General features: G+C 34.4%; 3 protein-coding genes across 4 annotated transcripts; 2 read left to right on the top strand and 1 right to left on the bottom strand.

Moving 5' to 3' along the window:
- The first annotated feature begins 540 nt into the window (after nucleotides 1–540).
- LOC18039387 (O-fucosyltransferase 27) lies at nucleotides 541–5,628 on the top strand. The gene is made up of 10 exons (XM_006430904.2): nucleotides 541–793; nucleotides 1,211–1,295; nucleotides 1,703–1,773; nucleotides 1,862–1,950; nucleotides 2,058–2,301; nucleotides 2,763–2,875; nucleotides 2,959–3,049; nucleotides 3,160–3,288; nucleotides 3,531–4,075; nucleotides 4,655–5,628. The coding sequence occupies exons 1-10, from the start codon at nucleotides 596–598 to the stop codon at nucleotides 5,115–5,117; spliced, it is 2,028 nt and encodes a 675-aa protein (XP_006430967.1). The 5' UTR covers nucleotides 541–595; the 3' UTR covers nucleotides 5,118–5,628.
- Nucleotides 5,629–7,221: 1,593 nt separating this feature from the next.
- Nucleotides 7,222–11,054, top strand: LOC18038297 (transcription factor BIM3). 2 transcript variants are annotated; one of them, XM_024182747.1, is made up of 8 exons: nucleotides 7,222–7,283; nucleotides 7,424–7,572; nucleotides 7,662–7,752; nucleotides 8,575–8,644; nucleotides 8,762–8,857; nucleotides 9,122–9,552; nucleotides 10,080–10,209; nucleotides 10,426–11,054. In XM_024182747.1, the coding sequence occupies exons 2-8, from the start codon at nucleotides 7,479–7,481 to the stop codon at nucleotides 10,534–10,536; spliced, it is 1,023 nt and encodes a 340-aa protein (XP_024038515.1). In that variant the 5' UTR covers nucleotides 7,222–7,283; nucleotides 7,424–7,478; the 3' UTR covers nucleotides 10,537–11,054. The 2 variants fall into 2 exon arrangements, with proteins under 2 accessions (XP_024038515.1, XP_006430966.1); XM_006430903.2 differs by lacking the exon at nucleotides 7,222–7,283 and having other exon boundaries at nucleotides 7,327–7,572.
- Nucleotides 11,055–12,540: 1,486 nt separating this feature from the next.
- LOC18038296 (O-fucosyltransferase 34) lies at nucleotides 12,541–15,599 on the bottom strand. Its single transcript, XM_006430901.2, has 8 exons — nucleotides 14,712–15,599; nucleotides 14,552–14,619; nucleotides 14,366–14,454; nucleotides 14,100–14,265; nucleotides 13,719–14,008; nucleotides 13,429–13,633; nucleotides 13,187–13,341; nucleotides 12,541–13,078 (listed from the first exon to the last, which is right to left on the bottom strand). Exons 1-8 carry the CDS (start codon nucleotides 15,049–15,051, stop codon nucleotides 12,832–12,834), a joined length of 1,560 nt encoding a protein of 519 aa, XP_006430964.1. The 5' UTR covers nucleotides 15,052–15,599; the 3' UTR covers nucleotides 12,541–12,831.
- Between the last annotated feature and the right edge of the window lie 3,942 nt (nucleotides 15,600–19,541).

The following is a 19,541-nucleotide window of genomic DNA, read 5'->3' as shown; positions in this document are numbered from 1 at the left end:
GAGAAAATCATTTCTATTTTTTTAAGTAAATATCTCATTGTGAAATATGTTTTATAGTAAATTTTACTTATATTGATCAAGATATCAGTTTGAGAGATTTTATTAGAAATAATAAAATTATTTCAATAGATAAGTTTTTTAAAACCATATTATAAAATGAATGAAATAAAATTATCAAATAAATAAATAAATATTTTGGCAATTTAAAAAAAAAATTCAACATTAACTCCTAAAAATCTAAAATTTAAAAATTTATTTGTAGATACAAAATAATTTTTACACTCTTCAAAATTTTTTATAAAAAAATAATAAAAATTAAAAAATTTATGAAATTAAATAACTAATTATAATTATTGAATAAATTATACTAGACATATACATTTTTTTATGAACAACCTATTTAGTGCAAATAAAAATATTATGCTTGTCTTGGAAATGTTGAAGAAAATGAGGTATCTAGATGTTATTATCCAAAAACAAGTTCAAACACGTGGCACATTTCATTGTCTCAAGCTCACTGACTTCCTTTGACTTTTTCAACTGAAGCTTTGTTTAATTTGGTCCTTGGAGAGATTTCATTGAGTGAAAAAGAGAAATGAAAGGAGAAGGGAAGATGATGTTTAAGTCTAAAATGAAATGGGTTGGCTTAATTGGACTAATTCTATCAACTTTTTCTCTTTTAGTTCATATTTTTCTCGCAAGATTCACTGAAGATGGCGTTTCAGAGTACCAATCATCAGTCACAATCTTTTCTTGGCGACCCATTTTTGAAAATGCTGAGTTCTCTAAAACTGTAAGCAATGTGTACCATTTTAGCTGCTTCTAAATCACAAAGATCTCAGTTTTATTCTTCTCTCTGTTTTTGCTTTGCTATGATTTTGTCTGTTTGGTTACATGGTGATTATATCATGTCAAGTTGAAATTTTTTTACACTACCGGCGTTAAAGGTTTCAGTTTCCTCTGATTTTTGGGTTATGTTAACTGAGTGCCAATTGCGGGCAGATTCTTTTGTTGCTACATGAATGGACATGTGTGTATTGTGTTGCTTGATTGTTGAATGTTTTGGGCTTTATTTGGATCCAGTTCGGTTACTGAGAGGAAAAAATCTGATTCTCCTTTTTGTTTTGGTTTCTAGATGTTATTTCGGATCCATTTTTGGTTTTCTATGTTTCTTTCTCCTTATTGTTTTTTCTATGTATCTATTGAGCAGAGTCCATTGTATAGAAGATTATGGGGTCCAGTAAGGAGACTTGAATCTTTACATCCAGATGCGAGTCCCAGAGGATACTATGCTGGTTAGCTCTTTTTCGCATCTTGTTTATAGTTTTTATGCTGTTGAAAGACTTCTGCTCAAAGGTGGTTGATCTTATATATGCTTAGCGTGAAAATTATAGTTTTTTAGTTTGTCAATAGCTTATTGTAAGATAAATTGTCCTGCAAATTACGAAATGGTTTTAGATATTGTGCTTTTACTCAAGTTTATTACTGTATCCCCTATTAATATACTTCTATCTTTCTCGAATTTGATGTTGATGGTTATAGTTTTCGTACTTCTATCAATCTACTTGTAGTGAAAGATAGAAGAAAGGGGAGTGTTATGAGAGGGGAAAATTTTCGGTTTCAGATGCATTTTCAATTCTCTATATTTTGTACTCATAGTTTAAGCATTAATGAGCACATAATGAAAGCATATCTCTAACAGATCCCAGTTATCGGGCAAATGGGTTTATCTTTGTGAGAATACAAGGCGGCTTCCATGAGATCAGGAACTCTGTAAGGATATTGTCCCAATTGCATATTTTCAGTTGCATCCATACATCTAATTTAATCAACGTAATAACTTTTTTCCTAAATGTTTCAGATATCTGATGTTGTTGTGGTTGCTCGTCTTCTAAATGCCACTTTAGTGATTCCTGAGATCCAGTCAACCACAAGTAGTAAAGGAATCAGGTTGCATTTCTTTAATATGAGTGGTGCAATTTGAATTTTTTTTTTGGTAATAGTTATATAACTGTTAGCCTTTTCTTTTCAATTAATTTAGCACTTGTTTAATGCAGCTCTCAGTTTAAGAGTTTTGCATATCTCTACAATGAGGAACAGTTCATGGCAGCGTTAGCAAAAGATATTAACATTGTAAAAACGCTTCCAAAAAATCTTAAAGGGGCAAGGAGAAAGAAGAAGATTCCATCGTTTAGAGTGTCATACTCGGCTTCACCGTATTTTTATTTGCATCATGTTCTTCCCGTTTTGATCAAGCATTCAGTTGTTGAACTAGTTGTTTCTGATGGTGGATGCTTGCAGGTAATGAAAGCGATTGTTTTTTTTTGAGCTAATGACTCAAGTTTGAACCTTTTCTACTATTCTGTGCCTAATTCATCTGCAAGGCTAACTGATATATTCTCTTTCTCAAGTTAGATAACAATTTCAAAGAAAATGAAAAGGAAAGTGTAGTTTATTGATTCTTGAGATTTTTGTGGATCAAAGATTACTTGATCCTACTTTACATGGTTAATTTAAAGATTTCTGTTTTTAGATAAAACACCAGTGGCATGACTTTTCTTGTGCAGATCTTTTCCCTAGTGTTTTCTTATCTGTTCTATGCACGAATATTTGTATCTGGTGTTGCATGGTGAAAATGATGGGGAATCTTTCTTCTCTCAATCTCTGGGACTTCAATATTCTTATTCACTTTCATTATTCTGTCAAATCATGGTTGAGTTTATGTATTAACGAGCTATTGTTTTCTCTGGGATCTGAGTCAGGCCAGTCTTCCACCGCATCTTGAAGAATACCAAAGGCTGAGATGCAGGGTTGCATTCCATGCCCTTCGGTTCCGACAAGAGGTCCAGGAGCTTGCAACTAGAATTTTGCGTAGGTCAGTGTCTACCCTCATTGCTACAATTCACACAGAATTATTATTAGCTTTTCAGATGCGAGTGATAGTGGTATTGATTTTAGGTTACGAGCTCCTGGAAGGCCATTTATAGCCTTTGATCCTGGGATGATTAGAGATGCTTTAGCATATCATGGTTGTGCTGAGCTCTTCCAGGTACCTTTTCAAACCCTGAAGGCATGCTGGATTATTTGAATTATATACACCTTTGTGATTGAAGCTTACCTGGCATTGACATGTTATTCTATTTTGGAGCTCTTCCTAAGGATGTCCACACTGAACTCATTCAGCATAAACGAGCTTGGATGATAAAACGTAGGATAGTCAGAGGGAAACTATCTGTAAATTCAATGGAACTACGCCTGAATGGTACATGTCCGTTAATGCCAGAAGAGGTGAGAAATTATTTGGGACAGTGGATTTCATATGCTTCTGGGTTGGTACTTTATTGCACACAAAAAGAATGAATGCTTATGTTGTGCCCAAGTCGTCATTCATTTTGATGCTTTCTTTCTTTCTCCAATCTGATTTACCCATTGGAGAGATCTTGCATAGAGATTTTTTAGGGCTCTCCCAATAAATCTTTCTGTTTACCACTACATAAAAATGATTGGTTAAAATTTTCTGATATCTACAGGTTGGTATTCTTCTTCGTGCATATGGATACTCGTGGGACACGATAATATATGTATCTGGTGGAGAAGTTTTTGGTGGCCAGAGGACACTAATTCCTCTTCATGCAATGTTTGCAAATGTTGTTGATAGGACTTCCCTCAGCACTGCTTGGGAGCTCACTAGAATTTATGGCCGTGAGGCTAATCTTATAGATCCAAAGACTCCACCATCCGTTGAGGAAGAAGAGAAGCATGAGTCATGGAAAAATGTTGGTCCCCGACCTCGCCCACTTCCACCCCCTCCAGCTCGTCCCAAGTCATACAACATTGAAGGCTGGTGGGGCTGGGTGGCTGAGAGCGATAATGAGCCTGAAAGTACAGTGATGGAGTTGAGAACAAATGCCCATAAATTACTATGGGAAGCAGTTGATTATATGGTTTGTGTTGAAGCGGATGTTTTCATCCCTGGATTCGACCGAGATGGTAAGGGACATCCAAATTTCGCCAGTTTGGTGATGGGGCACCGGCTTTATCAGTCAGCTTCATCAAAAACATACAGACCTGACAGGTAATAGTCTTTATTCAGAAGTGTGCATACACATTTATAGTTTTATCATACAAGTGTATATTATTTTGAGAAGAGGGAACTGTAACCACCCCTCCCCCCAACCATCACATGCAAATGTACAAATGAGAAGGCTGCTAATCTGAAAACTCATTAATCCATTTATTGTCCTCCTGTGCTTCCCTAAAATGCTGCTCTTTTTCTAATCTTGCACTCTTACACTGATTAAATAGTGTAACCAAGTTACCTCCACACACTGCAATTGAAGTTCTTTGATTTTTTGACTTAATTCTGGATCAGTAATGGATCTCCTCCTTGTATAAACCTTCTAGGTATGCCTTTATCCGTGCATACCTGTATACCCAGTAGAAATCTACAATGGTATTAGTATAAATCATTCTCATATAGCTTGGATATATCTATGAGCATGTATTATAGCAAACTAGAGGTTGTATTGGTTGAACTGTATTTATTAGTAGAGAGATTAACTAATCTAACCTTTCCTTCAACATCTTCAAAAGTCTTTCCATATTTTTGGACACATATATTTATATTTCTTATCTTCTGCTTCTGTCAACACAGGAGAAAAGTTGTCAAGCTGTTAGAAGAGACTAGAGACCACTTGTATCAGGCAAACCATACCTGGGTAACATCTATACGCAAGCATCTAAGAAGATCTTTGCTTGATGGACTGACAGAAGCATCCACAAAGTCAAAGTCATTGTCATTTCTATCACATCCAGTCCCTGAATGTTCATGCTTGAAATATGATCCTACAGAATCGTATGTTAATGCTTCAAGTCCTTCTCACTCCCAACTTCAAGCTACACTTGGTGCTGTACACCATTGCCCTGCTTGGATGGACAGTCAAATAATCTCAAGGTCGAAAGACAAGGAGAGTGAAGAGGACCTTGACGAAGATGATTCCTCATCGTCTGGATTATTTTTCAGGCATAATGGTTCAAATCATGAAAGTGGTGGTGGAGAAATAAACAAAGAAGAAGCTCAATTGGAGGATCAGGAAGAAGAGAGTGGAGAAAAATAGTGAGAGCCTATTTTAGATACGGTACTGGTCTCTCCAGTGGTACATTTTCAGCCTTGTATGCAGTTATGTAAAATTTTGCCAAGTTTAATTCGCCAATATGAAGGAGCATTGAAGAGTCTCGGCTTCTGTTTTGGAAAAGAAGCAAGATTTCTGGTTGTAGTTCCAGAACTGCGTGACTCTGGTCCGTGACCTTAGCTTGTATCAGTTCACATCCATCAGCTCTGGTATGAAGCACTTATACTACTGCATTGGATTATGCAATTTAGGTCAAGCCATCTTTGTGAAATTTGAGTGTCTATTTAAACCCGCAACCAGTTTTGATGTAGTCTAGGTTGTAGCCTAGGACGTTTTCAATAGAATACTAAGTTTGATTTGTCATTCTTAGGAAGGTCCCTCTAATTTTCCGAAGCTATTTTATGCTGGAAACTAATGTAACATGGTCAAGAGTAGAAATAGACGTTCGTGTTTAATCCTTTATTGAATACACAAAATCTTTTTGTGTGTGGCTTAACCTTTGCTGCCAATGCATTCAATTAACATTATGTATTTAAATTAATCTTGTTTCACTAAATCACGACAGTCGTATTAAGTTGAAAGCACAGTTCTGAGCCTTAGTCATCATCTTCTTTTTGTTTCCAGTTGTGATGAGAAAACTTTGCTCTTCTAAGACTTTTGAGTGAACAACCACTCTTGCGAAGGCTGAAATAGTTCTTTTGTGGTTCTCTTATTTTGCTATATGGTGGTTACACCCACCATCTCCGATTCTTAATATATATGCATGAATATTTTCCTTGGTTTAGTGGTGTTGGTTGTCCTCTCTGTATAGCATATTCTGTGCATGAAAGTGGTTGAAAGCATCAGTTTATGGCTTTCATATTATTTTTAGTTTGGTGGGAAACCCAATATGTTAATGGTCCGTCTCACGGACTCACATTCTCACTTATTATCTTGTCTGGAAACCCATCTCCAGGTATGGTGGTTACAACTATTCAGTTGTCCTAACGTGCAGTGGGCCAAAGAACAGAAAGTACTTGGCAGATTCTAATCAACACAATTGACGTTCCATGCAACAGCAGCCTAGAAACTACTGAGAAACTATGCACGAGAAGAAAAGTGAGCAAAATCTTTCCAGTTTCAACGGTCAAACCCCACTTGATCCCCAAGAAACCTGTTCTATATAAATGGCTAATTGCACACCTTACTAAAATCGAACAAAGCCGAAGCGCGCACAATCCTCAGAAGTTTTAAAGTAGCCAATTATTTGCCTAACGCACGTTCTTTATTCCTTCAATATTAATAACTTTTGTTTTTTTTAAGTATCCATTTCAAGATGAGCAAAGATATATGGTGCACATCTTTCATAAAGTTGTTTTCTTCGCTCTTCCATGCAACCGCCGATACCGAAACATCTAAAAGTGCAGCGACTGTAACATCTTCCTCGCCAGAGGCAGCAATAGTAGCTGCAGCTAACCATTTCTCATCTGTTCATAAGTTACGCTTCTGCTGATGATGATAAAGGCACGTGTAAGCTGCGTAACCAAGAACTATTGGTGCGTTGGGGAATTGAGATGTGCACAAAAATACATTATGAGGGTGGCAAAAGATAGTACTGATCAAAACAAGGTGTTCATGATACTCAGTGTGTAGCGTTGATGATATAAGATTTTTGTAATACCAGAAGTAAAACTCGACTCGTGACGGAGTAAATATATTTGGAGTGTAAGAAGAACTTGTTATGATTCGTGTCTTTCGCAAACCAATGAAATAAAAATATCTACTTTCAATTGAATATTGTCGTTTTTGCTTTTTCACCTTTTTGCCACTTGATTGGCAAATTAGAACTAGTAAAAAGACATAAACACACTAACGCACGGACCTATTTAATGAAATAAACAAACTATGTTCTCATTTTGTAACAAAGTACAAGTACAAGGACTTGGATGATAATTATCTGAACAACAATTAAACGTCACTAACCACGCGCATGTTAACACCCAGAACAACCCATGTCAAACCGAAAAGCAAAAATAATTAATTAATGAACATAAATTAATCAATCAATCAATAAAATAATTAATTAATTCTATTTCTTTGTAAACAGTCCTGCCTAGGGCTTCAGCACCCATGTCCTGACTCCTGACTCCTGACTCCTGCGCTGACAAAAGAGCAGTAATAATAATAATAATAATAATAATAATAACAACAAAAGAAATTATATCTTTTCTTTTCTTTTCTTTTTTTTTTGGCCCTCGTGCCAATTCGGAGCTTCGCTTCATTTCCCTGCCCACCGTCCGCGTTTCAATTGTCAGCGTTGCAGCGCAACGACGTCGTTTCGAGAATCGGTGTCTGCAGTTTCACGAAATGGTAAAGTCTTCGAACAATCACCTCGAAGAGGACGAAGAAGCCGACTTGTACGACAAACATGTTAACAGAAACAACTCCTCTTCGTACAAAGGTATATACGAATACGTAAACGTGCAAGTGTGTGTTTCTATAAGAGTGAGTTACAGTGTTATTTATTTGTTTTTTTTTAATTCGGTGCAGGGGAGGGGAAGAGTAGTGAGCAGAAGGCGAATACGCACCGGTCGAAGCATTCGGAGACGGAGCAGCGGAGGAGGAGCAAGATTAATGAGAGGTACAAGTTTTGATTTTTTTCTTCCCCGTTTTTTGAGTGATTTGTTCTTAATTGTTTGTTCAGCGTCTGAGATAAAGTTAAAGGAATGTATTTGAAGTGTGAGTTATGGTGAGATTATGAGCGTGTTTAGTGTGTTTTGATTCATTAATAATGATTGAAGTGCTTTATGAAAGAGCACTTGACAGGTACTTCTGCTTTTCAGGAGCTTGACGCTACTTTCTCTGCAAATGGACTGAGTTTTCCAAATGGTTGAATTAAGCTTTTGAAAATTTTATCTATTTTCCTATTCTAGAACGTAATTTTTCTGTGTGTTTTGGTTAGACTTAAAAAATGAATGTTTCAGAAGTCAAAAAATGTATTTTCTAAATCATACCCTAATGTCTTTTAGTGCTGGTTGTCAATAATGACTGGAGGTGGACGGCTATGGAAGAGAAGAAATTAGAGTGCTGATTGATTGCAACCAATTTAAGATTTTGATGGCTGGGAGCTGAGTTATTTTTTGAATTTCAAGCACATTTATTTTCAAGATTGAAACTTTCTTTTCCAGCCAAATTTACTCTTTACTACTTGGATATGTTACTGGGGTGCAAAATGTTAGATAATTTTGCTGTCAGTTTATTACTGCTTTGCTTGCTTTGGTTTAATTTTAACGCTGTCATTATATTGTCGGGTTTTAGCACTCGGAGAGATCAGAATATTGGTTTTCGCAGTTATTACACATATATTTGCTCCTTTCAGATGCCACTCCAGTCTTCATGTATGATTAATATGTTGACAGTGATTTGCTTCTACCTGAAGAAACAAGTATGTTTTGTATGACAGATTTCAAATGTTGAGAGATCTCATACCTCAAAATGATCAAAAAAGAGACAAGGCTTCGTTTCTTTTAGAGGTACACCGCACAGCCAAGTTTTGTCTACGCATACAAATATTTGGGTGTGCTCTCTTTTTGCCATTTTAGTTTTGTATTCTTGTGAATGAGTTGAAGAACAACTATATTTATGTGCAGGTGATCGAGTACATTCAGTTTTTACGAGAAAAGTTGCAGATGTATGAGGGACCATATCAAGGGTGGACTCAAGAGGCAACAAAGTTGACACCATGGGTAGAAATTTTCATGCTTAAAGAGTGTGTGTGCATGTGTGTGGTGGGCATATTATGATGCAAGAAATTTAAGCTTTTCCTTATCCATGTCTAATTCTGTCTGCTCGTGAGCTTGGTGTGTTTGATGCTGTGCTAACCTCTGTGTGTGCACGTGTTTTCATTGTCTTTTCTTGATGTATCTTTATGCACTGTTATGAAACACATTAATTCATATATGTTTCCTTTCAAAGTGGAATTACTAATGGATTTCCATCTATTTGAACAGAGAAGCCATAACGGGCCTGCAGAAACTTATATGGATCAATCCCAAGTTATAAAGAATGGTTCTGGTCATGAGAATAACGTTATTAATCCTGGAATGCTCCCAAATCCACAGAATTCAATGGAATCTGATTTGGACACAGCTGCAGCATATAAAGCTACTGATTTTTCCCCTGGGTCTGCTACTACAATGGTTCCCCAAAATATGCATGCACAGCAGAATATGTTTGCTCCTGTTGGGAGGGGTGGCATGCCTACCCAACCTTTGCAGGAATCTGTTTCTGATGTTGAGAATATGGTCTACCAACCCCAAACGCAATTGTGGCAGGGAAGATCATGTGCAACAGAGTGTGCTGTTCCAAACGGTGCACTCAATGATCAGGACTTGATGATTGAAAGTGGATCCTCTAGCATGTCAAATGCCTATTCTCAAGGGTGAGCCACAATTTTTTTTTTTTTTTTTGGCATTAATTGTCAAATCTAGCTTATTTTTACATATTTGTCCTTCTAGAATTTCAGGTATCTGGCCATGTTTATTTCGAGATTTTTATGTTTGTATATACTCTGCACTGCGGAGTGTTCTTTACCTGAGACTTCTTCACAATCATTCCTTCTAATTGCTTTTATACATGTTGTGTCTTTCCCGACTGAAGTTTACGTATAATGCTTTTAATATTTGATGCTCTCTTGCGGCCTTTATTTATCAGAAGTTTGCATTGTGTTCAGTAATCAGTTTAATCCCTTTTTTGCTCAGTTGATGGTCTTCTTTCTGTTTTCAACCAATTAAAGATTTAAGTTTCATGGAATTTGACTCGTGATTTGCAATCTAATTGGTGGTTTGGACTATCAATTAATTTTCACCAGTTCTTGATTCTGCATTCCTGTGTCTCATCCAAAGAGAAATTGTTCAGCTGGATTTTGTATATTACATATTACCCTTTGATGTTTCAATATTTTGACAGGATATTGAATGCTCTGACCCAAGCCTTGAGATCATCAGGTGTGGATCTGTCACAGGCCAGCGTCTCGGTGCAAATTGATGTTGGCAAAAGGGCTAATGATGGGTCAACTGCCATGGCATCTAGCTCAAAGGTCATTTACGTAATCTTCGACCTAGCTTTTAAGACCTACTTTCTACTATCAGTACATCAGAGTCAATATCACTGAGATTCTGTATTATTTCCAAGATTCGAAACTCGAACTATAACAGTTCTGGGTTACATTTTGTCCATCTGTGAAACCTTAATTCCTTTTTTTTTTCTCCCTTTTTTATTTTTCTCCTTGATAGTTTATTTGTCTTTCATCCAGGATAATGACTCGCACTATCAGAACAACCAAGTAATGGCACAAACTGGAGTTCGGAGCTTTAATGAGGACTCTGATCGCACTCATAAGAGGCTCAGAACAGAACTAAGCTAGTTTGTTGTCCTGGATGCAGCACTTTCATCGTCTTGCTGTTATGATTTGGTTCATCCCAAGTTCGAAGGTGACCATGTCCAGACAGAATTGTACATGCTTCTCTTTAGCTTGCTGGATTGCTTGGGATTCTCCTGGGAAAAAATATGCTATATATATTCTTTTATTATACGAAATTCAGATAGAGGGGCTTCCATGTGTATAATGAGAAGCTAATTCGATCATTAGTGGTATCCGTTTTAATACGAAACTCCTTGCTACCGTTACTGTTTTATTGGGCATTTTTGTGTGATGGCTTTATCTCCATTGTTGCCAGTTTGCTTTCAGATTCTTAAAGAGTAATTGTCGGAAGAAGACAGAGCTACTAATAACTATTTGATTTGGATTTTAAACAAAGGTAAAATCCTCAAAACTCTCTTATGTAATTTATTGTTCATCAAAGTGTACACAGTCCAAAATTCATCAAATTTGGGATGTAAATAATCATCTAAATGTTTATATAAAGAGTGGGGTATTTGAACCCATAAAAATACCCTCTGCACCCATTTATTTATAATAGTTTTTATTACTAAAATAACCTATAACAAAATTACCTTTAAGGGCTTTTTTTCTTTTCTTTTTTTTTTAATTGAATAAAAATTCTGCATAAGTATAGCTTTTTAAACCTTCCTGAAAATGGGTAAAACAATCAAAGATTAAATCAATTCAGAATAAAAAAACTTCATTCTATCATTTAGAACTTTTAGTGAAAATATTATACAAGTTCTTTTACTAGTTGTGGTATGTTAATTTTTTTTTATTTTTCCCAAATTGATTTTACTTGAGTTGCATTTTCTAAGAAATTAATCTCTAAATACTTGCTCTAATTGGTCAAACTCCATTCCAAAATCTCTAATCTAAACTGTTCAGCATTGTATAAGAAGGATAAAGGAAAAAAAGTAGAGAAATCAAAGGGAAGAAGAAGACCGGTTGGCGACTTGCTGGTAGTTGTAAATAATGTAGGGTTATTTTTGGATTTTAAGATAATTTATCGAGTAAAACATTATTTTTTAAATTCATGTTATGTGTTTATTGAGAACTGGGTGTAAAAAAAAATTATGGATTTAAATAACCTCACCTTTATATTAAATTTTGGCACGTGCACTTTGTCAGACCCATAATCGTTAAAGCTTGTATAATTTGAATAATTTTGGGATTTGAAATAAAAACTGTCTAGATTATAGTCACCAAGAGGCATTCTTTTAACAAGACAAAAACTCTGTGGCGGCATTGTTATTTTATTTGATGGATATTCATAAAGCTTTTGAAAAAAAATTTGGCACCCACTTTTGAAAGTGGTAGTGTGGTGTGAAAGCAATGTTTGGAGTGCCTGACTTGCATGCATAGCCGTTCATCACCATTAATTTAGTTGACCCAAAAGCCATGTTGTTAATGGGTGATTATGAGTCCTTGGATCACACCCACAAACATAATTTTCTTGGATCAATAACTGTGGTTCTTTGGATCGCTCACCAATACCATCTCCATCAAACCCAATTTCAAGTTTATGTGAGGATATGCTTCAAGACACTTTCTTGGGATTTTGAATCGTGGATAGAAATAAATGCTCTTCTTGCCATCGAGTGCATAATGGGCAATCATTTTAGAGATCATGTCATCCTTCCTATGGTTATTTTTTGAAAAAGAAAACAATTGTGAGAGAATGGAGCAAGCTCATTTAACCAATTAAATAATGCGGACATGGTTCAGACTTCTAACTATGTGGGATTTGCCAGAACAAACCAGCTGGCTCAAGAAGACCATTAGTCCATGACAAAGCAAAAGATCTCTGATTTCTTGGCTTCTTGTCTATGGTAGCACATGTAATGCTACTATTAAGGTCTTCTGGCATAAAAAAATTTATTGACAGAAGGTTGCCGAAATATCACTTTTCTTTCTTTACGATCACATGCCACAAATAGTTTATCATTTCTCACATTTAAATCGAGAGAGAAAATGCAGAGAAAATGCAGAGAAAATTTGTTGAACGTTCATTATTTCTGGTATACATTTGATGCTTTTACAACAATCTAGTTTTGATCTGTCATTTACCCGCCTCAGATTCTATATATGGACTTGATTGTTCAAGATGTAAAAGATTACTATTTTTCCTGCAACACTTGTCAAGAATGTCTAGGATAAGGCCTAAAGCTCTGTCATAACTTAATTTTCAAGAACTGAAGTAGGCCACTTTCTTTGATAAATACGCATAGGTACACGTATAAATGGGGTTAATCATCTGATTGGCATGACGAAAAATCATGTGTTCCTCAATGGTTCATCTAACTGTTGCAAGCATTCATGCGGATTGGCATAGAAATAATCTTCTTCTTTCGGTTTATCAGGTATCACAACTCGTGCTTTCGGGTTCCCCATCAAATCAACATGAACTTCCTTCACAGTAGAAGCGAACTCATCCCAGCTCATCGATCCATTGTTGTATTGATCTATTAGATCAACCAGTAGCCTTCTGTTCAACAAAATCGTTTTCTTGAAGCCTAAGAATCTGAAAATTTTACAAAACAGAACACAAGAAACCAAGACTTGATTAATTAATGTTCCAATAATTGTACTAACACAACACAACGCAAAGCATAATAATTTTTTATTTTACCTTCTATGGCCTTCAACAACTTTAGCCATGTTACCATCATATGTAGGAATGAATATATCACTTTCAAGGGAAACAAGGTAATCTAGTGCTGCCATTTGAGAAGAATGGTTTTGGAAAAACTTCAAATCTGATTTTAGCAAAGTCTCTTTTCTCACCTGTTGCATAAGACCATGTGAAAGTTTAATCAAGGGATGTACGCTAAACTAAATATGAAGTTGATTTTGCATTCTTTTTTGACTCACCAAATTTGGAAAAGCCTCTGCCAAAGCTGCCATTCTTCTTTGGCCACCATAGATTTCTCCGGCAGCTATGTAAATTTGGACATTGTGATCAATGCCCAATGCAGTTAAAACTAGAGCAGTTTCCTCAGGTGTCAAAGGGCACAATCCTTCTTTTCTTTTCATGTCCGAGTTTATAACCTTTTCCTTCCACCATGGATACGCATATCTTAACAACATGTTAATGCGACAGTCAACAGACGCTTGATAAACATAAAGAGAGAAAAGAAATCGTATCCAAAATGGTTACTTGCCTCATTTGGGTTAATTCTTCCACCTCTTCAATGTTACAGCCATGAGTGCAGCCAGAAAAAGCCAGCATGTCCATTTCATACCTGAGATGAAGAACCAGAAAAGGGCCTTTTTCCCTCAAAATCTTCACAACCCTTCTGCCTAATTCTTCAATCTGAGAAGTAAATTTTAATGCCTTGAAATTTACACGGCAACGCAACTTCTGAATCTCAAGGGGCAGTCCGTTATTAGCAAGCCTAGCATCAGTTTTGTTTAAATGTACAACTTTGTGTTTTTGCAGCAGGGGAAGTATCTGTCAGCAGAATCAAAATATTTCAACAAAGTTAGAGTTGCATCAGCAAACAAATAAGTCCATCTTTATGACATATCTCCATGGAACTGACCTGATTATGGTAATAAGAAATATCTGACCAACTGATGGGTGGCAATGAATATAACATTCCCAATTCAACTCTTGTTTTAAGCCTTGGTGGCAATTCTTTCAATATTCGAACCTCGTCTCTCAATGACGCAATGAAATGATCAACATCAAATATGTCTTTGAACTCACTGTTCATATATAGAGAATCAATCAGAGAAAATTAAGGGCTGTTTTGAATTGGAATTGAGAGTAGTTAACAAAATAAAAATTACTCAAAACTTAATATACCTTGGATCATTCCAGAATGAAGTTTTATCCAGCTCCGGCACAATAAGAGTTACATTCAAGTATCTAGCAATAGCGACCATGTCACATATCTGCAAAAATAAAAAGTTCAGAAAGCAATTAAACAAATGGACACGGTATTAATTGCAGTGTTATCAGATTATCAAAAAAGCTAGAAATCAAACTCACAGCAGCTCTCATTTGATTGAGTCCTCCATTACAAGAAACCATCAAATAACCGTTATTTTTATAGACCCCTGTAGAACAAACAAACGTTCCCGGAATTAGAAAATACAAATTATGAAATTTTCCAGGAAAAGAATAGAAAGAAGCAAAATATTGAACTTACTCTTCGGTGGAAGAACAATTTTAGCAGGAAGAGGAGAGAATTGAGCAGCCAAAGACAAATCAGAATTATGACTAAAACAAGAAGGCCAGCCTTTCAACAATCTTGGCCCCCACATCTCGCCTAATGCCATCAACTGAACAACACAAGTCCATAGCAAAATACTTGTGATTGCCCTAATCATCCATAGCTTAACCCGAGACTGCGAGACAGCCATTGATGAATGCTTCATCAGCTTACTATTATTAAACTTTAATCCCATCGTCATCAAGTACTCTTGTAATTCACACTTATTATTAGTGTTATTCTCACTAGGCCTCTCTACTCTGCACATTGTACACATCACACATAACACATAATAGCCATTCCCTCCAATTCAGTTCATTCAAGATTCAATATCAATTATCAAGAATCATTAAACAATATTGAGTATTGAATTTGGTGAAATAAGAATTAAAAAAAATTAAAAAAAGAATGCTATCTCCTTCGGCACACGACAAGCTACTGCTGATGATGCTCCAAGAAACTTGATTAACATAATAAACTACACTTCGGAACACTAGAACTCCCTCGATAATCATAAAACTTCTGCATTAAAAAACAATATCAGAAGCTCAGCTTCATAGCAAACTCCATGCAAGTTGTTCCACAGAAGAATGGGAGGAGTGGGGTGTGTTTTCTTGATAATCCGGTGGCGTTTCCGACCAGATCCCGGCGAGAGGGTTGCCGGAGAATTCAGTGAAAGAGAAGAGGCGGGGAGAGAGAGAGAGAGAGAGAGTTTTTTTTTTTGGTTTTGATAATTGAGGCTAGCTATAAATTGACGTTGTGGTCATTACACACATACATTACGTACATAATAACAAACAATTGAATGTGAAGTGAATGTGAAGTGAAGTGAAGTGAAGTGAAACGAAACGAAACAAATAAACATTAAACAAAAGCCAGTTATTAAGGCGCAAGCGTTGCATTTACTATAGAGATTGGGTTTTTGGCTACGAAAAAGGTTAAGAAAAGTATATATCATCACCCATTCACCACCACATTGAGACAATTTTTGCTTTGGTAATTTTTTTTCTGATTTCACTTAATTGACCTTTTTGAAAAATGGAGAAAGAAACTATTGTAGTTAATGAGGAATGACTCATTTTAGTAGGTAGTGATTTTGAAAGATGGATTGATTTTTTTTTTTTTTTTTTTTTGGTGAAGATAAAGTAAATCTTGTAAAAATTGATGTATATTTTATACTTATAATTTATTCTCGGATTCGACTACAGTACCCAAACTATGAAAGTATGAAGTAAGATGCACAAAAAGTACCGTGATCACAGACAGCCTTTTTTTTCTTTCTTTTTTTTTTCCCCTTTTTTTATTACTTTTAATTATATAAATTAAAGAGTGAAAAATAGCAAGTTGGGTGAAAGATAAGGTCTTTCAAAGTAATATGTTATTTGGCATCCAAGGGTCAAATCATTTAGTTATACCAACATATATTCTTAATTAATTGATACCATAATTATAATGGTTTTGAAGTACATGTTATATAACAATATTATGTATTTCTTTTGGTTCTTGTAATATTATGTTATTATAATAAATAATTCATTAAAGTATGGACTATGATATTAAAAACAAGCATGGACTGAGAAGATAGAATGACTCGTCATAATAATAATTTTTTTTTTTGTATTATAATGATATATATATATATACATTTGTATGATATTTATTAACTCCAATGTAAAATAACTTTATTTGATATGTAATATTCGCAACCCACAAATACATTAACCCCAATAACAACAACAACAACAACAACCAATTCTAAATGCATGTAGGATGTAGCATATTATAGGTTCCACCGACAGTCTTCCTTCGGCAAATTTGCTCATGAACATGAAAATACCTTTTTTTTTTTTTTATGTCAAATTTAGAGATTTATTTGATGTAGTTATGATGTCTTTGTTTGTAAAGAACACGTAGTTAAAACATATACCAACATTATATGGACAAGGGACCTTCCCAAATCCCAAACATTAATGCATTAACACCCAACAGAATTTGATATAAGATTAATGTCCATGTACCCTCAAATTAAATTTTGATGATTTTTTTTTCTTGATACTCTTATCATCTTAATTGATATAACGTCTAAGTCTTTTGTTTAATCATGTCTGCTAGTGACATTTGCTTGATTCATATTAAGATAGTGGATTGCATTTACGTTGCTATATTATATATAATTGACACCTTCATTTACAATTAATAATAATAATAGAATCTTCTCAAAAAAGAAAAAAAAAATTGTAGCTACAATGAAGGGGGTCAGTTATGTAAGTTTGTTTATAGAAAAAGGAAAATGTCACTTTTAAATAAAATTATTTTTTTTAATGAATTTCTTTACAATAAAGTTCTTCTATCCCCAAGAAACTTTAAAAAATAAAAAGTATGAGAAGATTTATTACTAAAAAAATGCAAGTAAATCGAATTAACCATTAAAACACAAATAAAAAATAGAGAAAACATATATTTACTCACTTGGGTAAAAAACTAGCTAGTTCCTTACAAGCAAATTTATTCGAGTAACAATAAAATAATTAAAAGGAAAATGTAAATAAATTCTTAACCTACAAGGATAAGAAATTAATAACATATTCATTCCTTTTTTATGAATAAATTTGTTTAGAAAGATTATCGATACACTTACTTTTCAGTAAAAAAAGATTTGCTTTAATCCATTGAAAAAAAGGCAGAAAAATGGAGTGATTAACGTTTATAAATTCTTAGTTCTAAGCAAAGCATGCAGAGTGCAAGTTGTGATATTGTTTTGGGAGTTTTTTTTATATATTTGTGACAAAATTAAGCCCCCCGTGATTATTATTCGTGAATTTTTTAAATTGTTTGTTACTGGTGAAAATTATAATAATCTATAAAGAAAAAGGAAAGTTGTTTGGAACCTGTGAAAAGCTTGTCGGTTACATGACTTATATTAAATGTAATAAACACAAAATAAACCAAATGGGGCATTAAATAAATAAAAAAGCCTTTCATGAATCATGATTGGCAAACACACATTTCTCTTTTCAGCTTTTTTGATGCAAATTTCCCAAAAAAAATTTCTTTCTCCTTTTGGTTGAGAACCGTCACACATTAAAAGCGCTTCTTAGCCGTATGTATTGATAGGAAGAAGAAGTGCTTTTGGATCGTGCTCGGAAAAATTCAATCAATCATGGAACTCTATATTATATTAATAAACTTAATTTACTTACCCATAAGAAATTATTTTATTTTGAGAAATGAAATTCTTGAGAATATGCTTATTTAATGTATTCACAGGCAGCAGTAGAACCGTGTTAGAGTCTCATCCGCCGAATCAAACTTCCAGTTTTGTCACTGTGTGTTAAATAAAAAAACATATTAATGGTTTCTATAAAAAAAAAATAAAAAAAAATACATACACTTAAGTGTCGAGTCTTACAAAGAAAACGAATAATTTAATTAAAATTACTTGCAGATAGATTTTTCTTTATTATTATTATTATTATTATTATTAGTTTGGTTGTGTTTTGGGTGGTGGTAGTCACTTATGAAAAAGGATTCAAGTATCTTAATTTGTATAGATAATTATAATAAAATATTTTTCTTCTAAATATTTGAAAGTTGATCCAACCTATTAAAATTAGCCAGGCTAAGAAATCATGATAAATTGTCACTACTTGTAATGTAATATTAAAAATAAAACCCACGGAAAGAAAAATATGATAAGAGTCTAGTAAAATGTACAAAGGTCCTCATCTCATGATGGTGAGGGACGCTTTTGGATTGGGCACAACAATAATGCCCTATCATGAAACTACAACTTACCTTCACCGCACGGCAAAAGAAAAGCAAAAAAACTCCTAAAATGGGTTCAATTTTTAAGCATTGGCGACTGGTGAATGGCGGCAATAATAGGCATGTGTTGATGATCCCTCTTCGTCTTATTCTTTTGTGAAGCGGGGTTAGATATTGGATTGATGGTAAAGTGGTGGATAGGAGATGGAAATGTTGCAGAACTTTGATGGGTTATCAACTCTCACTCACATGGGCCTTTTTTTTTTTTTTTCTTAATTTGTTTTCATGCAGCATTTTACAAGGCGGCAAATTTGTTGCAGCTTCTGTTGATAGAGAAGCTTCATTATACTCATAGCTGTCGCCTTTAATTAATGTTGAATTTCAATGGGGTATATATGTTCACACCCACCAAGGCGTAGTTTGTTCATATTCATTAATAGCCAAAAGTTTTTTTGCACAACTTAGAGCTTGGTATCTAGCTCTTGTTGTTGATGGAACTTTCGAGGAATCCGTACAATAATGTGGGACAATCAAATCTAATGAATCATGTGCCAGGTGATCCTTTGGTATCCAAAACTCAGACACAAGCATGTAAACTAGTTATTACAATTTTACTTTTGTATTATTTATTTATCAATGCTAAATATAAAACATCTATTTTAAAATATTATTAGTTCTTTTTTTTTTTCCTTAAAAATCGTAAATTTGGAGGCCGGAATGTTTGGTGATTTTTTTTTTTGAAATATAAAAAAAATAGCCAAAAAATAAAAGTATAAAAATTCTATTGGATTGATGTGAAATTCTTCAAAGACCTCTCTGTCTTAAATAAGATTTTAGTGAAAAAAGTCACTTTTTGAATTTCAAGTGATTTTGCATGCACGTAGCTATTAATAAAAGTAAATATTTGAAAGTTTGGAATAATTTTTTACAATTTTTAAAAAAATATTCAAAAAGTTAGAAAAATTTTAAAAAATTAGAAGAGCGTATCAAATAGATGTGAAA

Source organism: Citrus clementina, unplaced genomic scaffold (assembly GCF_000493195.1).
Source record: "Citrus clementina cultivar Clemenules unplaced genomic scaffold, Citrus_clementina_v1.0 scaffold_6, whole genome shotgun sequence".
NCBI lineage: Eukaryota > Viridiplantae > Streptophyta > Magnoliopsida > Sapindales > Rutaceae > Citrus > Citrus x clementina.
The sequence above is the reverse complement of the archived record's forward strand: the minus strand, read 5'-3'. Positions and strand labels throughout refer to the sequence as shown.